The sequence below is a fragment of the Cydia pomonella genome, chromosome 1, assembly GCF_033807575.1.
Source record: "Cydia pomonella isolate Wapato2018A chromosome 1, ilCydPomo1, whole genome shotgun sequence".
Taxonomy (NCBI): Eukaryota; Metazoa; Arthropoda; class Insecta; order Lepidoptera; family Tortricidae; genus Cydia; species Cydia pomonella.
In genome coordinates, this window is record NC_084703.1 from 39,364,344 (window position 1) to 39,387,819 (window position 23,476).

Consider the following 23,476-nt stretch of genomic DNA (forward strand, 5'->3'; position numbering starts at 1 on the left):
AGTATTAAATTTCCTAGTTACGTCAGAGTGATTTAGTGCAGAATTGTGAATGAATAGTTCACATTTATTACAGTTCAGGTCTAGGCCTATAGACTCGAACTTAGACTTAAGAACGGAAAGATCTGATAGAACTGTTTCCAAGTTGCCTCCTAAGGTGCCATCGTCCAAGTACCAGACGTTGAAATCAGAAGATAAATTTTGAATGATAGGGTTGATTGCTAAACAAAAGATAGCAGGCCCTAAGGGATCAGCCTGCTGGCATCCAAATTCTGAGGAACTTTCATGACTGCGGTACATTAATTTTGAAGGATCAGCGTAACAATGAAGGAGGTAATTATAAAGCTCTGGAATGTTATTCCTGATTTCCGCCAGCAGGGTGTCTCTATTCACAGAGTTAAATGCATTGTTGATGTCAATCTTTAATACAACTTGGCATTGATCGTTGCTGAGGAATGTGCGAAGCGCGTGAACTGCAGCCTCGCAACCACCTTTTGTTCCACAACCTAATTGGACTGGTTCAAACCTATGTTGTAATTTTGTAACTATGTGCCGGACAGAAACTTTTGACGCCAAACGCCTAAAAGTCGTTCCAACTGCGATCGGTCTTACGTCACCGTCTTTTTTGTTAAAGCAATTAGATTAGCTCCGTAGAGAATAGAGACGATGTCTGCATGCACACGGCCACTCAACATAGGATTTGTCATACTGGTTAAAGATATAATGAGTTTTCTGCCAGCATCACCATGTGCTGTGAGATCTTTAAGGTGTTGAGGGGTAATCCCATCGAGACCTCCCGCCGAGCCGGTTTTGAAACTGAAAATTGCGTCTACTATTTCCTTATCTTCCACTTGGAGGCATTCTTCAATCGCAGTTGGGGGATCCAGGAAAAAGGGGTAGCAGGGACCGAGGGATGCTTTGAGCGCAAGGCTGAGAGGGTTTCGGCAGTATCCGGTGATAGTACGTCACTGGAAAACAAGATACGAGCAGCGCCTTTCAAATCTCCGTCTGCGATCTTATTTTCTACCTTTTTGGCTAGGTTGAAGGCAGAAGATTTACCACCTACTCATACTGTTTTCACAGATGGTAGCTCTAAAGGCTTAAAACAATTATTTTTGATTTTCTGAGTTAGAGATAGCTGTTTGTCCTCAGAGGTGACGTGTAAAGTGCTGTACTTTGTAAGGAGATTTTTCCATGTATCCGTGTTATTTACCGTCACGCATTACTCGCATTAGTCAATTAAGTAGGACAAGCGAGTGGCATCGCAGATCCTAGCACCGCGAGGTATTCTTTTTGCAACTTGAAAGCTATTTTTGAGGAAACTAAGGTATAGGTGCAGATCACTTGGATGTGGTGGGGCATTATTAGCGAGCGAATGCGAAGGTGGAACAGCATTTTGTGATAAACAGTTTCTATGTGTCTTGGAAAAATGGATATTCAGACCACGGGTACTTTGAAAAGATTTGTGACATAAATTGCACTGGAAATTTTTCGAAACGGCCGGTTGACTTAAATTGGGCATTTAACAACGAATATAAAATTAAACAGAAGTAAGATTATAACTAAACTAGATATAAAACTTACAACAATAAATACAAAATTTAACTAAAGTTATATTATAACTAAACTAAATAAAAAACTTACAACAAATAGGAGATATAAAAAGGTAATAAAAATATGGTTCGTATACTTGATGGGATCCTCTAGCCACCACCGGCGTTTTGGCGGTGTGGTACTCATCGTTTGAATGCTGCGGGCTTCCTTGAGGCAGGGCCTGTAGGGCGTCGTATGTAGATGTATTAAGGTTTAGTTGAGCCACAGTTGTAATTTTTGTATAGCGCACTAGAACTATCGCTTTACACAATCCACACGAGGAAAAGGATTATAATTGGTTGCACTGAAAATATTTCTAGTGTTTGTAAATATTTCTTGCTTGACAATCATCTGTCACAGCGGGTAATTTCGCAGGGCAATAGGGAGCGTGCATGAACTGTAGGAGGCAGAACAGGAGCCGTCAGATTTTTGGCGCGAGGCGTAAATGTGATGTTTATTGTTCCGATGTAGCCCAAAAGATGGCAGACCCTCCAACGCGCACGGTCCCTATATCTTGGGTGCTCGGGCTGTGGTCTCAGTACGGAGGTTTACATATGCGTCAAAAAAAAATCATTGCTCTACTATTTCCAACTCAAATAGTCTGAAACTTATAACTTAGCTAATACGGCAAAACCCATTTCAATGAAAAAAATCTTAAATTGTTGACTTTGGTTTTTGTGCTTTTTCCATAGAAACAATTAATGATTTAAAAAAACCGCACCCGTGACGGATATATGTAGTATGTCAAAAAATCACAAATAATTCGTAGTATAACCACCTGCGAGGATATTACGGTTTGTTTAGCGGTTCTTGAGTAATAAAATAATGATTTCTTGTTCCTGCTCCATACATTTTTTTAAATTCGTAACTCGACATTTTTCATTCCAAATCTTCGAAAATTCATAAGGGCCCTGCACACTCGTGCGCGAATCGAGGCGCGAAGACGCGAACGTGAGTATGGATGGCCCTCACGTCGATCTCGCAGATTGTTCACGCCTTCGCGCACTATTCCCCGTTTTTTGTCGGTATTTGGCCCGCGTCAAAGGAGACACAAAGCGCGAACTTGCAAGACTCCACACTCGCAGTCGCTTCCCGCCGCGATTCGCTCACGAGTCGGTTAATCTGTCCTTCTATGGCAGCTACTTGGTTATATTGGGTGCGAACTTGATCGACCAAAATTCAATTTGATAGTTCCCAGTTTGAATCAGTGCCTTGCCGCAAACTAAATCCGATCAGCTGACGCTTCGGCGCCATCTTGCCGCGAACCAAACTGCGAAATCGCCGTGAAGTTGTGCAAGTGTGAAGTCTACGTCAACGTCGCGGTATGTTCGCTCCGCGAAGTCGCGCCGCGATTCACACGCGTAGTCTGGAGGGGGCTATAGGTTACCATAACAATGCTGGGAAAAACCTATTTTAATAAAAAAAAACTTAAAAATAACAACTTCGGTTTCTATGTCAATGAGAGCCGAATTTCAGCCCACAGTGCGACGTCCAGCCCGAGCTAGAGTTGTTTTCCATTTCACGAAATACCTAAACATCTGTAACAATACTTGACATGTAAAAAATACTTTGTCTTCAATTGGCAAATATGTTAATGTTTGCTATTATTATTTAACTTGTGTGTTGTGTTGTTGGTGTGCTGATATTTAGTGAAACGGCCCGACCTCGGGCCCGTTGCGTTGCGACGTGTGGACCTAATTCGCCCTGACGACGCTTCGCCACTTAGATGGTAGGATCCGATAGATGTGCTATACGCATGCGCCCGTGAGGGACAGAACATACACAATATGCCTAATTAAAAACACGTTTTAACATTCCTGACAACATACCAAACACAACCTACGTAATTTGGTCGAGTTATTTGTTGCCCGCCATAAACCATGTCGGAAATAAAAAAATGAGACTGTGACAAGGACCAACAATAATAGCACTTTCTCTGCTACTCCTACTAAAAGTTTCATGGCGCTTTACATTTGCGTGCGGTGGCGAGCTTGCAAGCTGTGGTTGGACACGAGAGCCACGAGCTACGAGTACAATTGTAAATCCGCAGTCAGAGGCGTAGTGGCATATATTTAGTCTGGCAAACCCAATTTGTCAGTAAATAAGAACAAAAAGAACTATACTCATCCCTTTCTTTTGTTGGGTGCCAGTATTACCGTAAGACAAAGTCAGTATGATTCTCTGTCTATGTTTGAAATGAGATAGTCACTGGCCAAACTATACTCAGACAGGCCCACTTTGTCATTTTTTTTATGAGACTAGCATGAATAACTCTTAAAAATGTAGGCGCCCTTATCTCCCATAGAAAATTAGAATTTCACGCCTTTTTCAACTGACAAGTTGGGTGTGTTTCAGTATAATAACCACGTCATTGATCCTCAGCAATCCACAAAATCTCAAACGGAACAGTATGAAGTAATCTGGTAACCCTAAATATTTGTCTCTGATCAAAATGCCTACTGTGGTATGCGTAGCCAACCAAATTGTCTATGGATTGGACTGAACATTAAGAAACTAGAGGGTTATTTTATACAATTTTATGCATTTTAAAATACTTTAACATGTATGATTAAGTGGTCAAATAGTAAAGTGTTTGTTATCAACTAAACAAATATATTTTCAGTTAAGTTTTCATAGCATAATTTAGATGAAATTCATTACCGCGGGAAATCGGTGAAACGTTTGACTTTAATAATGGCCGCAATAGCGCCAATGCTTTTCATGTTTGTTCATATATTTGAGAAATAAGGGTTTGGATAACGGGTTTTGCTTGACGTAAATTAGTGATTGAAATGGACTACAACGCAGGTGAGTACCTCTGTATTAACATCAAAATATTTAGGCAATCATTAGATTCTAGATTCTGTATAAAGGACTCGTTCGCCCAACTGCCTCTGGATATCTTAAAACTACTTTCGTCTATTCTACTTACTTTGGCGCAATTGTATTGTGTTAGTTATACCGCGGACATACCTTAACCAACGACGATCCCAATCCTGGCGCGCGCGGTTCACATTACAGCAAGCAAAATTTTGAAAAGAAAATCTCTTTACATTCCCATTAAACAATTTTTTTAAAAAAGGGCAATGTTTGTATATGTATACATTGCGGTGGACAACAAAGCGTTTTTTTTTCTGTAACTTGACATCTTCCATATTATCAAAGAGATTACAGGTAAGAAACTATTACCTCCAAGATAAAAGTGGCAGTGAGACAATTTTTCTTATCCAATGAAGAGTAAGTCTATGGATATTGTAATAATGATATTATACAAAATCTATACACATTTCCAAATTTGTGCATGTCAAAAGTGACATTAAGACACATGTCCTTACTAAAACTTCTAATGTAGATTTTATTTACTTCATTCAATCTTGCTGAAAATGTAACTAAAATACTGTGGTATGCTTTGCTGACTAGTAGTCTAGTAAATATTAGTAGTAATATATTAATTCTGCTGCTAAAAAATCTCATATATGCCGAGGAAAGGGAAAACCCTGATTGTAATAACTAACGTTGGACCAAAGTAGTACCTCTGACCAGTAGCCTGAGGTGGGTCATATATGTAGTTAGCTTTAATTTAATTACTTTTCGTTTAACTATCAGTTAGAGAGAGCCTATATTCTTCTGTAAATGCAATTCATATATTTTTAATTTAGCCCATTATATATATACTAAATTTAATTTGTACAAGGAAAATTTTTGTGCATTATTGGTTTACCTCACATATTACCTAACATCAGTTTCCTTATTTTGTAGAGTAAAATACGAGATTCATTTTAAATTGGGTCTTATTGAGGGATTACATCAGGTTGGTTACACTTGAGGCAAAAATAATAATTAACTGTCAATAATATTTACCATATAACATGTAAAATAGCTACTACTAACCTAAACCTAACCTAAGAGTAACCTGCACTGTAACAACACTGAACAAAACAATTTTATTTCAATATACTTGGTAACTTTTTGTACAACATAATGTGACAATCTTGCCGTTTTCTACAATGCACAACTTGTATTTACGTTTTTAGGAATATCATTTTGGCAATTAGTTATACCCATAAATTGTATTTTATCTTGGGTAGTCAGGAAGTCTCTCCAATCTAACCACAGACACAGGCAAAAAATGACAAATACCCAAAAGTGGAAATTCCAAGTAACTACCTTAAACCAAATAAAAAAAAGGTAACTATTTAACAAAAGACAATGTAATAAAGTATTAAGTAGCTCATCAAACGTAAAGAAAAAAACATGTTTATGCGAAACACCTTAGAAATTCTCTCAGAAGACTGATACAAAAAGTTATATTTGATGAAAACCTGAAATCACCCTCTCATCTGAATATGATTGTATTTAATTTTATAATAGTTTCTACAGATTACTATAAAAAAATTGCTTACAAATTACCACAAAATAAAATGAATAAGTTTTGGCAAAATTCATTTTTGGTACAAGCTTTTATCGCTGACTGTACTTTTCTTTCCACAGGCAACTAATACTCATCGAGACAATTCTGACAATCCTAAACACATTTGTTTGCGTTGATTTATCCCAGAGTTTCCTTGGCCACCTCCTGGCTCCATCATCAGATTAGCTCAATGTCATAATGCTCATCTGATTTACATGTGTATGCAAAATTTTAGCTCAGTCGGTAATCGGGAAGTAGGTCAAATTTAGCTGGCAAGATTTGACCCACACTAACATACATACATACATACTAACAGGGCAAGTTAAATAAAAGCTTGTAAAAATTCACATGTGCTGCTACTTTTTTTCCGAACCACTCCTTAAATGGCCCCAGAAAAGCCTAGATTTGCAGACTGTGATAGATTTGATGACAAAGAGACCCAAAACTGCTAATACCAAAGAATTTTCATATGACTAGAGACCTATCCCGTTGTATATAATAAGTTATACATTTATTTAATAACAATTAAATTGAATAGGTAATTCTTGGCTTTTAAGAATGTAATATTTATTTATAAGAAAATAACAACATAACCAACAGTGTCCCTTACAACGAAATCCTGTACTTTGTGATTTATATAAAACAAGTAAAAATCAAAGTTTTATAGATAAAAGCACACACTGCATATTGTAATAACTTTATTGAGTAAAAAATAGCATCCCTTAAACAAATAAGTATATTAAAAATAACAAATAATTCTATTAATTATCTTAATTACCTATTAATTAAAGTCACGGTACACGGCAGGAAGAAGTTGATATCGTGGTATATAAAATATATAAAAATAGCTTAAAATAGTGTTTTCCCAATAAACCCTCATGTGACAAGTTTCATTGAAATCGTTAGAGCGGTTTCTGAGATCCCCAAAATATATATATATACACAAGAATTGCTTGTTTAAAGGTGTAAGACTACAGAAGGTTCAAATTTCTTAAACTTCATATCTCGAGTTACCAACTTCCCGCCTCGTATGGACATTATAGTGTAGTCACAATATAAATGTATGATGACAAGAATTTTTTCTACAACAAGTTCACTTGAGCACATTTATACATAAAGCTCTATGTTTTACAATAGCATGAATAGCATCCATAATATTTAGAAGGCATAAATAGTCTAAGGGCAATTAGAAACTCTTCAACAACACTAATATTATATTTAATATGTTTAAAAACACTTGCTATACAGTATTATCAATACTTAAACTATATTTTTGCTTGTGCTTTCTTCATGGACCTCAATACAAGTAAGTATTAAGTTAGACAACGAAGGCGGCCAAAATATCTGACACGATCTTATTTGTAGAGCCGTAAGAGCTTGCCACATAGTTTTGCGACCTTCGAAGAGTAACATATTATTGCAGACTGTTCACCAAATCCCATTTTCCAATGTTGCAGTTCATTAAAAAATAAGGTTTGGGAAAGTTACATACCCTAAATTCGCCTATTGTACATAACTTCGCCTTAACTAGCATTAAGTTATAGCATTAACTAGAACTTGGATCTTGACCATTTAGTAATTCAATATTGAAAGGGTTTGGAATTAGTTTTAATCAGTTTTAGTTTCATGGTAAAAAATATTCTTGAAATTGGCGATGAATGGTGAAGTTAGGATATTTATGAATTTGAATTTTTGCTCCTAAAAATTATTTTCACGCAGCTTTTGTATTGTAGTACGGGCAGGTTTCCGTTACTCGACGAGTGGCGCCTATTTTTTTCACGCACCTCTATTTATTTTGAATTATAGTAAAACAATATATATTTATTTTACTTTTATTTTAATTTATTTTACTTGGATGATGTTGGACACCAATGGTGAGTTTAGGGCAGATATTTTTACCAACCCTTACTCTAATGAATTTAAAATTAAATAAGCCAAACATGATTTTAAAGTTATTGTTGGCAGGACAATAAGCTGTGTAGCAAATTACATAAGAACATTTGCCTGAATTAATTTAGTAAAGTCAAAAATAATAAAATTAGTTTGGAACATACCAGGATTGAGTTGAACTGGCTTGTGGAACAGTCAACTAAAGATTATCACACTATATCCGATTTTCTTTAATTGTCACCTGTGGTTTAGAGTAAAAATATCAGAAACTTATTGGCATCAAAGAATGATAGAGCTGTGATTTCTTAATTTGATTTTCGTTTTAATTATAGAGGTCTCAACACAACTGTCACTGATCGACGCACTCCTGAGCGATTTTGACAAGACAATTTCGCCATGTACTAACAAAAAGAATGAGAAAAAGGAAGAAGAAACCCAGGATGCCATGCCAGACTCTACCACCAACACGGAGAAAAGTAATGCCAACCCTTTCCATTGTGGGGATGACGTCCTTGTGCCGAATAAAGACGGGAGATATTATTTAGGTATGTCTAGATTGTTATAATATTTCCGAAATATGAAACAAGTGATATCAATGTATTGACATATATCTAAAGACGGGCCTTACGGGTACTAAGAATGGTGCAATTCAACGTAGTCACGAATTCGAGCCAACCGTGCAGTCTAATGCAACTAGTTGCGACCAATGGCGCGCGTGATGCGAACTCATCAACCAATCGCGTTGTTGCGTTAGACTGCATAATTGGCTCGAATTCGTGTGCGTGACACCTTTGTACTGGCCCCATTCTTATTGCCCGTAAGACTGGTCCTTCGATATATGTCAACGTCTCAATGCCACATTGCTGGAGAACACGAAAAGAGATGGTAGAGTTAAAATCAATCTGCAAAGAGGGTGTATATATGCCGGCTGAGTGGAGAATGTACATATGGTTCACTCGAGAAGCTTAGCCTCTGGGAGTTCAAGTAGAACAGAGCTCTTTTGCCGCGTGTTTAAAGCTGGGGTGCTCAAAAGATCTACTTCTTATGTTGCGTTATTGCGTAAGCGATGAGCTTTAGTTTAAGGAAAACAAGTTGCTTCTGTAAATTTGTTTATGTACCTGCCGAAATTGCCAGCGTGCCATGCTTTGTCAGTAACAAGAGTGTTACGTACGTTCGTCTAGGTACTATTGTGGAGCTCAGCACAAGCAACGACAATGACTCGTGCGAAGTGGGAACGGGGGTGGCGCGGTGCCTGGTCAAGTTCGGGGACAACACCCGCGCGTGGGCGCCGGTGTCGTCGCTCAAGCTGCTGAGCGCGCCGCCAGCGGACGACGGCCGTATCATGTGCGTGGTATGCAAGCGGCGCGAGGGCCCGGCCGCCAGTCCCGCCGCCAACGCCATCATCGCGTGCGACATGTGCGGGCGTGGCTACCATGCCAAGTGCCACACGCCGCCGGTTGACGCTTGGATAAACGGTAACACTTACTTACATATACTTATAGATATTATATAAGAAAAAGGAAGTAAGATATAAAAATATATATTTGTTTACGAAGGGTCATCATCATCAAGTCTACTTTCTCCGCGTACAGATTTACTTGACGTTTTGGATAAAAAGAGATTTAAAAATCTTAAATAGAAATGCTGAAAGTAGAGCTATCTTTTAGCATAGCAGGCGTATATTTTTATTTTCCGTAAAAATCATAAATCTATTACATTCACGGCGCAAATTAAACCATAATTCAACCTGCACACGTGTATTAGCCCGGGACTTCGTACGCATGGATTTTGGATGGATATTCTATACATGAGCGTATTATAACATTATGCAGCAAAAGATAGCAGTAGGGATGGTTAATCAATTGTTAATTATTAAAGGGTGAACACTATTAAATTGTCGCAGGTTGAACATGCTACAGAAGAGAAAATAAAAATCCAAAGTGCTTAAAATTCTTTATATGACTAATTTTATATCTAAAAAATATCTTGGCTATTTTAACGAACGATGAGAAAATTCCCGGACTTTACTTTTGATGTGATTCACGGAATATGATAACTTTGCACGGAATCATCGGTTAACAATTTTGTGCATTTATCCCATTTTCGTTGAAAATCTTGCAATGAAGTGGCAGGTTGGCAAGTTTTTCGCAGTTGAATTTTTATATTAGCACAATATTTTTCGATGGGGCGAAGTTCGGGACAGTTTGGTGGGTTACTCTCCTTAGATACTACCTCAACTGAATTCTCCTCATACCATTCCAAAGTTCGAGATGAATAATGGCAACTTGCTAAATCTGGCCAAAACAATGTTGAGTGTGCTCCTTCATGAATGGTAACAGTCTCTTTTGACATTGGAAATGTCTTTTCGTTCGCTCCAGTGTAGGCTCCAATTTCATGAAAAAGTGCGATCTGCTTATATATCGGAGAGTTCCAAAGATATGATATTCAAAAAAGGTTCAAAATACGCATATTTACAAGAGCTGTAAGGTGCAAAAAGAATTATTCGAGAAAGTAAAAAACGAAAAAAGTTATGGCCGAAATAGTGAAAAAACATTAATTTTTTTCCTAATTTTTGCGCTCGATATTTTGGAAACGAAGAATGATATCAATAATTTGAGAAATACTCCTCTGGACAATTTAGTCAGCTACAATTTGAGCCTTAAACAAAGACGATCGGGTGAAGGGTATGCCCTGTAGCCTAACCTTTTTGAAAAAGACCTACCTTTTCTCGAAGCGCTTCGTCGTTTTTTGAACCCTCATAACTTTGGTTTGGATTAGACTAGAGAAACAAAATTCTCAAAATTATGGCTTGCAATTATCCGCCCAGTTTTGTATCCGGATAGTTCGAATACTTGTTATTTCACTATCCGGTTACCTGGATAAAACGAATAATTCGAATACTTACTATTCATTTAAAAGAACACATTAATTTTATTATAAGTGTAATGTAATCAGATTTTATTAACCGCCTTCAAAAAAAAGGAGTTTCTCAGTTTGAACTATGTTTGTTAGTCCGCGATAATTTCATGTTTGGCTGAACCAATTTTGATGCGGTTTTCAAAAAAGTGTTTGTTACATTCTGGAGAAGGTTAAGATGAAATTTTGTGTGTTATTTCAACGGGTTCCTGGATGGTTTGGAAACACCATTGGACCCGATAGGGGCGCTGCTATCGGTATATTCTTTCTGGAAACACCTTGTGCATATTTTGCAGCAAATGGGCCGCTGCCGATCAAGACTCGAGTGACGATGACGGCGATGTGACTACCACTTATCGAGTTGACTACGGATTTGTGGTGTAATAATTTTCTTACATTCTGCTTATTAATCGAAAAATGAAATGTGTATACTTATGCTATGCTACTTATGTGTATACGCGAGAAGCGCCGGCCGACCATTACATAATAGGACTCGCTCTTATCAGCGAGGCCAGCGTAACTACAAATAAAACTATAAACATGTTAAATAATGAAAAACTTAAACTAGAATTAAGCCAAATAGATTGGAGCCCGGCATTTCGTTGTAGCGACCCGAATGAACTAATTGATCTTATTATTGGCAAATTCCAGACAATTTATAATAACTGTACCTATAAAACTAAAATACATGTTAATAAAAAACAACAAAGTAGCTGGATAACGGATAAATTAGTAAACATGTGTGATAAAAAGAAAGAACTGTTAAAAATATATTTAAAAGACACTACAAATAAACAAAATGAGTTAATATATAAAAAATATAGAAACAGGACGAATAGAGTTATATGTAACGCCAAAAACAATCTTATAAAGAAAGAAATATGTAATAACTTTAAAAACCCAAAAAAAAATGTGGGGAATAATAAACAGATTGATTGGGAGAATTGTTAAAGCTATCGATGATGTGATCCTTAAGTCCTTTAGGTTAAGAGCAAAACAATTATGTAACAAATTTGCTATTGACTTCGATAATAATGTCAACAACATAAAAATAAATTGTGATACGCCGTTACTTGATGAGAAAAATTATATAAATTCTCCATTGGTATCAATGCGACTGGAAAAAATTAATGAACAAGTTTTACATAAAATCATACTACAAATAGATGACAAAAAAAGCCCAGGATATGATAAGATAAGAGCTAAAGACATAAAGTACATCTCCGGACATATTACCCCGGTTCTAACTCATTTAATCAATTTATGCATATCAAAATCTACATATCCCGATAAATTAAAGATGGGAATTGTAAGACCCATACATAAAAAAGGTAGTTACACGGATACTAATAATTATAGACCGATAACAATTTTATCCGTCATAGATAAAATTATAGAAAAATACCTAGGTAACTCAATAAGTACATTCCTATCAAGTAACGGCATTATACACAAAAAGCAATTTGGTTTCCAACGGAATAAAAGCACGTCGCAACTTTTGTCTTTGTTTACTGATGAAATCAATGACTACCTAGATAAAAAACACCATGTACTCGCCATAATGATAGACTTTTCTAAAGCATTTGATACTTTACGTCACAGTACACTATATGAAAAACTAAAACAAAATGGTATACAAGGACCCATGCTGGAACTCATAAAAAATTATCATACTAACAGACACAACGCGGTCAGCATCGCAGGCGAACAAAGCGACCTAATTCCAACCTTATGCGGCACAGCACAAGGCTCAATTTTAGCTCCGACCGAATATTTATTATACGTCAACGATATGTGTCAAATATTCCAACATGGATCTGTATATCAATTCGCAGACGACACATGTATAATTGTAGCTCACGAGGACTTGGAAACTGCGCAGGTCATGATGCAAAACGACTTCGATGCATTGTGCAAATGGGCCCACGATCTAGGTCTATCGCTAAATTATTCTAAAACCAAACTTATGTATATACACTCACCTTATAAAAATGTAACCTTGACGCCTAAGATCGTGGCCCACGAACATAAATGTATGCACATGCCCCGCGCGGACTGTAATTGTGCTAAGCTTGAGACTGTAAAGGAACACACCTACCTTGGACTAAAAATAGACCAGAAGTTCAACTGGAATCCACATATTAATCATGTTTGTAACAAACTTAGAGCTATCTTGTCAAAATTATTTGTACTTAAAAACAAAGTTCCCTACACTACATTAAGACTTTTGTACATGTCAATGGCCGATTCAGTCATAAGTTACGGTTTGGAGAGCTTTGGAAGAACATATAAAACATATCTAAACGACATTTACAACCTACAATTACGTCTACTTAAAACGATTGTACCTACAAAAATCAAATATAAATTCAAAGATAACTATGAAAATCTATTCAAATACTGTAAAGTGCTAACTGTATATGAAAAAGTTGATCTAGCCATTGTAACTCAATACTATAATCATATAACAGAATTAAGAAAAAAAACACGACCTGCGCGATTACGTAACTTAGCCAACCTCCCGACATTTGAAGTTGCAAAAACAAACAATGTATACGGGCAAAGAGTGTGGAAGTGCATGTTACCGAGTATCTTGAATAGATTTCCACAGGAATTATTAAAACTTATAGAAGGACGAACAAGTGGACAAGCTAGAAATATGATTAAAAAATACTTTATTAAAATAAGAGGGCAGTCTACCGAAATCATTTAATTAGATGACCTATGTACCTAAAACTAATAATAATTAAAATGTATAAATATTTCATATAGACTCCTTAACTCAAAAAATCTTTTGAATTTAAGATTAGTAGTTAAGTTTAAGATTACGTAATGTGATTTTTTTTTTTTATTGAAATAAACAGCTGAAATTTTAAAATTTTAAATTTTTTAATGCGCCACGGCCAGCCACAATATTTTGTCGAATACCGTAAATTCATTTCCAATGTGCTCGATAGTCGTGTGAGGCACGACATCTGTGAATTTTTCAAGCATTCATATATAAATGTCGGTGTAAATTGTCCCGGCTAGAGCTAAGAAATAGCTTGCCATTCAAGGTATTTCTTAGCATTTTTTTCTACTGGGATAACCTTTTCCGATTCGTCGTGATTCGAAATGTTACGAGAGGAATAGTACTGGTTACCTGGTAAAGTCTTGAAGTCTGCCTTGACGTAGGTTTCATCGTCAATAATTAGGCAACAATTTTTCTCAATCAACAAGATATACAATAACCTGGAACGTCTAACAGCACGATTATATTGATCCACAGTTCTCTTCGGAGCCTCTCAGCTTCTTATAAGTTGTAATGCCGCATACTTTTTAAATTTTTTGGACATTTGCTTGACTTGTTCCTACTTTTTCGCCACATCCCGGGAAGAGATACTCGGATTCTTATCAAATAGCTTGCAAACCTTTGATTGTAACTTAACACTAGATTTTCTGGTGGGTTGACCCTCACGCGAATTCCTATCTATAGTTTCAGCTTAATTTTTTTTTTTGGGTCCGTTGAACCATTCTTTGCGTAGTACACGTAGTCGCGTAGACAACATTTTGCGAGATCTAAAGTTGATAAATGAGTATTTTTACTAAATTCTTGCATAATTTATTCGCGAACATTTTTTTCGTGTAACGCCATTTTCATGTTTAAATAACAAATTAACGATTTATGGTTGTCAATTATATCACGACCTTTCTAAATATGAAATTTTAAAAGAATATACAATAAAGGTTTGTTGTAATACGCTAGCAAAGTAAAAATGTAGGCGACAATTTAATAGTGTTCACCCTTTATACAACGCCTAAGATTTGTTTGTCCCAACCAGGGGTCGTACAAAAAGTGCGGATGACGTCAAACCACTTATAGGATGATTTGAAATAGTATTTTTGATTTTCATAAACAATTATCATTTATCAACCTCTTTATTAAACGATATCGCCACTTGAAATGAGTAAGTACGTTTTTGACTGACACATTGTCAATCAGATGAACAATAAATTGACTTCGTTATTGTTTAGCTATTGTATCTTCACGATTATATTTAGCTAAAATTTATATTTACTAATGTATAAGAAAACGCTCTAAAATGTCATCTTTACTCGAATATTTAACACTTTTTCATCGAATTAGGAGATTAATCCAAACGTTCAATCCATTTTAACTCCCTTAGGGTTAGGGAATACATTTCTAAACACGCTGACGTCATTATTGTGTGTTTTACGACATTTCAAGTTAACTGTTTATAAAAATTTTCGTTCCTGATGCCAACTTTCAACACTTTTTTGACCAATTCAGAGAATGAATTAAAAAAAAACGGTAAAATTACTTTTCGCCTATTTTAATTTAATGCCCTTTTACCAAGTTTCAAGTTCCTAGCTTACTTTAAAAGGAAAGTTCCTAGCTTATTTTAGTAATGTTATATTAAGTATGCCTTTCTAAAAAGGTTTAAAGCATTATTTGTACTGGATTTAAACTTTCAACCCCTTTTTAACCCTTTTAGAGAATGAATTTTAAAAAAAGCTGAAGTTCGTTGTCTTATATTCTAATAATATGCCTTTAAACAAACATTCAAGTCCCGCAGTAACATAAATGTTTGATCTCCATACAAATACTCGACCCCCTTTTCACCACCTTGGCGGATGGATTTTCATAAATGCTGAAATTAGTTTTCTTGTAAAAAAATCCTTTTAACGAAGTTTCAAGTTCCTAGCTTAAAATAATATTTAAACCCCATACAAACTTTCAGCCCCTTTTAACCCTTTTAGGGGATGAATTTTTAAAAACGCTAACTTTACTTTCCTTGTATTTTAATAACATGTGTTTATGCAAAAATTCAAGCCCCGCAGTCAAAAAAATGTTTGATCGTCATACAAACTTTTTACCATTTTTTCACCACCTTGGGGGATGAATTAAAAAAAACGCTGTAATTTGTTTTGTTCTCTTTTAATAAAATACCTTTTAACCAAATTTCAAGTTCCCAGATTAAAATAAAATGTGAACCCTAAGATAAACTTTCATCCCTTTTTTAACCTCCTTAGGGATTGAATTTTTAATAACGTTCAATATTTTTTTTGGTAATCTTATATATTCTAAGAAGACTTAAAGCATTTGTAATGGAATCTAACTTTCAACCCCTATTTATCACTTAAAGGGGATGATTTTTTAAAAACGATATTACTTTTCCTTTATTCTAATAATATACCCACATACAAAGTTACAAGTCTCTTACTAAAAAAAAATTGATATCCATACAACCTTTCAATCCCTTTTTCACCACTTTTTGAGGGATGAGTTTTTAAAAACGCTGAAGTTACTTTTCTTGTATTCTAATATGTCTTTATATACGAAGATTCAAGCCCCGCACACAAAAAAATGTTTGATCTCCGTACAATATTTCAACCCCATTTTCACCACCTTTGGGAATTAATTTTAAAAAAACACTGAAAACAGGTGTCTTTCAGTTTAATAAAATTCCTTTTTACAAAGTTTCAAGTTCCTAGCTCAAAATAAAACTTGAACCCCATACAAAGTTTCGTCACCCTTTTAACCCCTTTTAGAGGTTGACTTTCCAAAAACGTTGAAATAACTTTTATTTGTAATCGGCTATTATGTCTTTATAAGAAGTTTCAAAGAATTTGTAATGTATTCCAACTTTCAACCCCGTTTTAAGCCTGTTAGGGGATGAATTTTTAAAACGCTGTAATTACTTTTCTTGTGTCTTAATAATATGTCATTGTAAAGAGTTTCAAGTCCCGCACTCAAAAAAATATTTGATCTCCATACAAACTTTAACCCCTTTTTCACCACCTTAGGGGATGAATTTGCAAAAACGCTGAAATCCGTTTTCTTGTATTTTAATAATATATCTTTTTACGAAGTTTCGAATTCCTATCTTAAAATAAAACTTGAACCCCATACAAACTTTCATCCCCTTTTTAACCCCCTTAGGGGTTGAATTTCTCAAAATCGCTTCTTAGCTCTTGCACACTTTATAAATGCAACCTAGTGTGTAAATTTCAACTTTCTAACATTTTTAGGTTCGGCTCTGCGTTGATGAGTCAATCAGTCAGGACACGTGCATTTATATATATTGATAATATGTCTGTTCGTCAGGTGCGTCTTGGCACTGCAAGAGATGCGTGGACCAAAGATACAGGGTAGCCGCCGCCGAGAACCGAGCTCTGAAACGTTCAGATTTGCTTAGATTTAAAGGAGGACAACAGCGGAGACAGCAGCAAGAACTGACACCACCGTGTGATGTATGTTCAATAGTAACTTTTTACAAGATTTCGATTAATCCATGATGACTGTATATTAACCACATTCCAAGCACTGATAAGTTAAATAAGTAGATTAATTTTGTTTTTTAGAGTTCAGTGAAATTTACGAATAAACCCACAGTTATTTGAATTTGACTCAATAATAAGTTTTTTACAGAGCTGTTTTAATTATTTTAATCACACTTTCGCTTAAACTCTCGGACGTCCTGTTGTAGTATTGATGTGTTTCAATCACTTTCCATATCGCAGGTTGTTGACTTAAGCTGAATTCTGTTGCGCTGGACGGTAGAATGTGTTAATGTTAATGTTTTATGTAAATTAACTCCCGGAACTAACTGTATCGGCACGTGTAGAGAAAAATACCTTATTCAGAAAAGTTTAATGTACATTTGTTGACTTTCAAATGGTTTCAGACCGCCTCCACAACTTCGTCGACTGCTTCGGAAGCAGGCAAAGATCAGAGTGAAGTGCATTGCTACTGTGAGGAAAAGAGTGACTGGCTTGCGCAGGTAATTTATACTATACTGTAAATACAAGAAAACTCGTCATTTGAATTCTTTCATGTTTCTTTCCATTGGTACCTGAAGTTATATTTTTAACAATCTGTTCAAACTCGTTTGAGTCTGGTTTTACTATACAAATGTAGTTATAGTATCTCCATACAATCAATCACACTTTGGAAGCAGTATATTGGGAATGACTTTGATTACCATGTGTTTGAGCAAAGATACATTGATTGAGTAAGATGCGTAAAATGTAAGACAATTTCATGTTTCGAATATGACAGGTAAACGAGATGGCGCTGTACAGCTCCATATATTATGCGGTACAATTCAATGACCGCAAAACATATGGCGCATTACAACGCCATCTGTCTTGGATGTCAAACTGGGCACATTTTTTTTTCTTAGCTCTCTGTTACAATCAATTATCTTTGGTTTGAGCCATGAATATATTCTAGTCTTTATTTATTTCCAAATTAAAATCTTTGCAGTTGTCAACACTACTATTATGTATAGATACAACTACGGACCAACTTTGACTGACAGTTAATTTTTTTCTTGGAAATAACACATTTGTGTTGTGTTATGATTGTTAACCTGATCGTAGTTTCTCTGTTTACGATATTTTAGGTCTGGGGTATGTATGTATGGGCCTCTGGTATTCATAAGTAGTTTTTGTAGTCTATACGGATGTCTCGTTTCAGATGTTGTTTTGTTGCCGCTGTTCTCGTTGGTTTCACCAAAGATGCGTGTCTAGTTTGCAGTATCCATTATACGCTGGTGATAAGTAAGTTAGCTATATGTAAATCGAAAAAAAAATACTAATGAATCATCTTGAATTACAAATTTAAAAAAATAGATATGTTCCTAAACAAATGGTAGGGGCTAATTTAATAAGTGCCTGCTCTTCAACTCGTTTTACAGATTTCACAATATGATTTTTTATTAAAGTACCGACCTTTTTATAATGTCCATCTAAAATGATGTGTACATTTTCAGACTTTACATATTCGCTTGTGCTAACTGCAACGGAGGCGTGGAGTACCTGCGGAGGTTGGAGCTTTGTTGGTTGGACCTGGCGCACCTGGCTCTGTACAATCTTACTGCCTACAATGCTCCCAATTATTTCGATCTGGACACTGTTATCATGCCTTATATCATGGACAACTGGCATGCGTTGCAGTTACCGGAAAAAGTATGTTACAATATGTATGTAGCCTGCGTAGTTTGTTTACTACCGAAATATTATATTTATGGTTTTGTATCCGCCTCAGATGTGGAGGACACCGGTGAATGAGCGGCGCGAGAAAATTTTAACCGCATTAACGTCGTCTCGTAAGAAATTCAAGTGTGGGCGAGAGATGAAGAAGCGAGCCACGATCTGGGGCCTGCGGGACCGGCGCCCGCCGCCGCAGCCCTTCCAGCTGTTCGCGCTCGAGCAGGTCTGTGCCCACTACTGGCGCGATAAACCCTCCAGACTCCGTCACCAACTAAATGCTAAGGCCTGTTTGCAGGTTAAGAAAGGGGAGCCGCTGAGTGACGAAATAGTGAAAGAGTACGCGCCGCGCCTCCGGTTCCTGCCGCGGTCTCCGCCCTCGCCCACCGTGCCCCACGCCGACGACAGGTCTCTACATCACCTTATAACGAATCAACACACTTCTCCATACATCCAACTCACTCCTTTGTTCTGTTTCAGCACGCAACCGTCTAGTAGTAACAGTGAGAAAAGTTCCTATAAAAATAATCACCAGCAAATGATCGTGCCCGTCGACGGACATTGGCTAAACCTGATGATGGGCAAGCGGTTTCACGAGAATCTTAATTCTAATTCAAACTCTGAAAACGACTCCACTAGTTCCTATGAATCAATCAAACAGATTGAAAACGACGAACAGTCCCCATCTCCAGTTAGTACAGCTAGAAAATCCGATGCCAAAGATGACGTCTCCACAGAGAAGTTCCCGAAAGTCGAAGCCGCGGATAATGACGACGACATAGTCAAGCCGGCTTGCGACGACCCTCCCGTGCCATCGCTTAACACGTCGCTAGTTCCTTGCTCGGTTAAGTTAAATAAAATACCCAAAGAAATAATGAGTGAAGTCAACGAAAGCAAAACTGTTTCTAACGTAACAATAAACTCTAATAACACCAGAATAGCAACTATGAACCTAGAAGTGTCCAAGTTATCCACTAAGAACATTATCGAACATTCCAAAATCATGTCACTGCAGCACATGGATAAGATGCCTCCCTACGGCAACTTCAACCACGACATGGAGTCCTCGGGCGACGAGACCTCGAGCAGGGGCACGCTGGATGCCATCATCCCGCCGCTGAAAGACTTCCAGGGGAAAAACAACCCCTTCCTGATGCAGAACACTTCCAAAACGCCCTTTACCTCTTCTATGAATGCACACAACAAACAAAACGGACGACAGAACCACTTCCATGCCCGGTTTTCACTGCCGGTTCAGTTGAATCCAATGACGGGCCCTGTAGGGAGGCCGTTAAAAAGAAAGCTTAGCGAAAAAGATATAGTTATAGGTCCTAATGGGGAGGTGAAGCGTAGAAAATACAGGCGGCCGAGAAAATATCTGCAAAGTCAGGTCAGTTGTGTCATTATATCGCAAACAAGTCTTAAAATTTCCAAACCACTTACCCCCTTATTCATACACGTGTGTAGTAAAGTTACGATGCCGCTGATCATCGTCCCTTTCCATCATACCAATACGTCGGAAAGGGACAAACGATGATCAGCGGTATCGTAACTTTAGTACACGTTTATGAATAAGGGGGTTATTGGTTGGTATCTGGTTGATCTGAAAAATGACATTCATAAAAAAAAAAGCCAGTGATAATGAAATATGATGACATTGAGTTGGCCTGATGATGAAGACCGAAGGTTTTCACAAGAATTCTGTGATAAATGAACCAACCTCATTGATTTCGTTTGTTAGAATCCTATCTTTGTAGTAGATGACTGATTGAAATACAGGTTGTATGGTTGACCGGCTGCAGCTTTCTTCGTCATCTATCTTATAAACTGTTAATCGTATATTTTTATTTATCCAATAAATGGCTTGGAGCCATATAACCTTTTTTAGTAGAAAATCGATTTTTGTGATCTTTGATCTTGAATAACTTCCGGCCCAGACACGATATGTTTTGTGGTTTTTAAGGGCCGATACAGAAGAACAGCAATTTGTAATAAGTTGCAGTCGGGTTGCAGTCCGTCTATACCGGCCCTGAGACACCTTCAGAATAGAATATAATAGATTTTGAGAGTTTCAGCGTATTAACTCTCAATCTGAGATGCAACTCTTTATTTGACTGGGTAGTCCGATTATAAAACACAGTTATACCGTTTGTAATATAAGATACCAATACACATAGCTAAATATTTTATTTTTGCATTCCAGATGAATAAGTCATGCCCACTGCCCGACGATCCCAAGACTGTTCAGAACGAGAGCGGCGAGCCGACGCCGCCCGCGCACTCTAGCGTTAAGTTTCACGGCAGAAGACTGAGACAGCGGCAGGAGAAGAATTACTATGAAAATGCGCGGCGCTGCACAAACACCAACGCTGTTCATAATAGTGTCAAAAGTCTGCAGCTGAGTCCGCACAAGGTGCAAGCGGCGGGCGCGGCGCACACACAGGCGCAGGAGCTGTCCGCGCTGAAGTCCAGCGTGCAGTCGTACTTCCGCGCGGGCCAGCGCTTCCGCGTGCTGGCGCGCAGGGTATCCGCCGCCGCGCCGCCCGCGTACCTCATCGAGTGGGACGCTTCGTAGGCGCGCTCTAGCGGCGCGAGCCGGCGGACGAACTGAGCCCAACTACAGAGGCAAATGGACCACCAACTATTTGGTGACGGCCAAATATGTAGAAATTACTTCAAAATGTCGAGAACTAGCATAAATATATTCTAAATTGCATCACATATATCCGACTGAGATGCCGTGTGAATATATGAATCATGTTGGTTTGCTAAACAAAATCACAAATGTAATAGTTCTCCATTTGCCATTTCCGTTTCTAGATGTAAACAGCGCTCGAGCGCACCCAATCGACTCGCGGTAATAGTTTGTAATATTACAATTATGTACATGGATTATTATATCGGGTGCTGTTCACATTATGCGTCACAGCTAGTAAAATGTACTGTTCTACTACGCTAGAGATGCTTATTAAAAATATTTGTAGCTTATAAGGAAAGAGAACCAAAGCAAACCGGTTAAATATTTCCAAAAAAAAAGTTTATTGTTTTAATCAATCCCGACATATTTATTATACCTACCTACCTATACATAGGTATTTACTGGACATTAAATGGGAATAGTTTATCGATTCGCTACAGAAACTCGCGTTTATCAAATCACATAAAGTCAAACTAAGATAAGTTGGCAGCTTTTTTGAGAACCCAGACGCACGGGTTATTTTAAACGTCAAACTTCTATGAAATAATGACGTTTACTTGACACTGGCACCGTCTGGGCTACCAAAATCGCTGCCAACATATTTTGGTCTGACTCTAGTAAATTTGCTTAACTAGACTAGTAAAATTCATGACAACATTACAAATCTCAAATTCCACCAAGGTGACGAATCGGAAGGAAGACGTACGTTTTATTTAGCCGTGTTGTGGTTATTTTTTATATTATGTTTTAGTAGGAATTGAATGAATTATTTGTTTGAATGAACTGATATTTAATTATTGTTCCATTATGTGACTAATCATGTCAACAGCTCCTTATAGGTTCATTTACATATTTTACTATTACTTAAGTGCTTGTTTGTAGCCTAATTTAGTTGTACAGTAAGATAAAGGAATGTGATATATTATTATTCCAATCTGTAACGGTTATTTTATTTACCACAATTAATTGAACCAAAAACAAGAGGTTGTTGGCTTGTTGCCTTACATCAAATGAGGTAGTTCGTTTTTTTTTAATATATTGGTTCGGGTAACCATAGAACCCTACACTGAGCAGGGCTCGACATGCTCTTGGCTGGTTTTTTTTATATTTGGTCAACAGGTGACTAAGCTTGCTTATTCTAAACAAAAAAAAGAGATATGATGATCAAATACGAAAAAACGACGTTTTCTTAAATCGTCAATTTTTATCTCTGTTAACTTAAACACCCTCTAGCTCCTAAAGTATTGATCGTAGAGTAAAAATAAACATACAAACCCTCAGCACAACCCCCACCCTCGAGGACATTTAGTATGTTTAACTGGAGACCACAAGGTATAACTATGCCAATTTTCGAAACTACACGAAGTATCCTGTAGCTCCTAAAGTATTGATGGTAGAGTAAAAATAAACATACAAACCCTCAGCACAACCCCCACCCTCGACGACATTTAGTATGTTTATCTGGAGACCACAAGGTATAACTATGCCAATTTTCAAAACTACACGAAGTATTTCTCCTGATTTTTTTAATTTTCTCGTACATTTTTTATTGCCGTGAGCTACGAGTTTTAAACTCTATTGCGTTTTAGCGATTGCAGCCTCATCTGAGCTTAATTTTGCGAGTTTCTCTTCATTCTCATTGTACGCCGGTGTTGTGTTAAGACTGCACCTGACGCCAACGACCTCGCGCGTGTTTCACCATAAAAAACGTCCACGTCACTTACGACTTTGTAGGAAGAAAAGAAAAGTGAACAATAATAGCGCTTTCTCTGCTACTCCTACTGAAAGATACATAAGACTATCCCGTTCTGTCAGTCCCCAACTCATGCCCAATCAATACTGATCGGGAAAGTAGCGCGCGTGAACCATAGAGGGCAGCATCTGCTTTAACGTGAGTCGTGAAGTGTCAATGTCAAGTTTTAAGTTTCCAATGTACACCACAAGATGGCATATCTTCCAACGCGCACGTCAGCGTT

General features: G+C 37.1%; 2 protein-coding genes across 7 annotated transcripts in view; one reads left to right on the forward strand and one right to left on the reverse strand.

Moving 5' to 3' along the window:
• Positions 1 to 4,690, reverse strand: part of LOC133522822 (1-acyl-sn-glycerol-3-phosphate acyltransferase alpha) — a 57,218-nt gene extending 52,528 nt beyond the window's left edge. Inside the window, exon 1 of the mRNA XM_061858300.1 lies at positions 4,564 to 4,690. The gene's annotated coding sequence lies outside the window, so the exon portion shown is untranslated. The remainder of the gene's footprint in view (positions 1 to 4,563) is intronic.
• On the forward strand, positions 4,056 to 22,441 carry LOC133522742 (metal-response element-binding transcription factor 2). Of its 6 annotated transcripts, none has more exons than XM_061858177.1 (11): positions 4,056 to 4,398; positions 8,224 to 8,436; positions 9,073 to 9,366; positions 16,917 to 17,062; positions 17,497 to 17,592; positions 18,291 to 18,373; positions 18,586 to 18,781; positions 18,861 to 19,028; positions 19,089 to 19,210; positions 19,283 to 20,192; positions 21,006 to 22,441. In XM_061858177.1, the coding sequence occupies exons 1-11, from the start codon at positions 4,383 to 4,385 to the stop codon at positions 21,375 to 21,377; spliced, it is 2,616 nt and encodes an 871-aa protein (XP_061714161.1). In that variant the 5' UTR covers positions 4,056 to 4,382; the 3' UTR covers positions 21,378 to 22,441. The 6 variants fall into 6 exon arrangements, with proteins under 6 accessions (XP_061714161.1, XP_061714170.1, XP_061714177.1 ...); XM_061858186.1 differs by having other exon boundaries at positions 4,060 to 4,398; positions 19,101 to 19,210; XM_061858193.1 differs by lacking the exon at positions 4,056 to 4,398 and adding an exon at positions 4,889 to 4,992.
• The last annotated feature ends 1,035 nt before the right edge of the window (positions 22,442 to 23,476 follow it).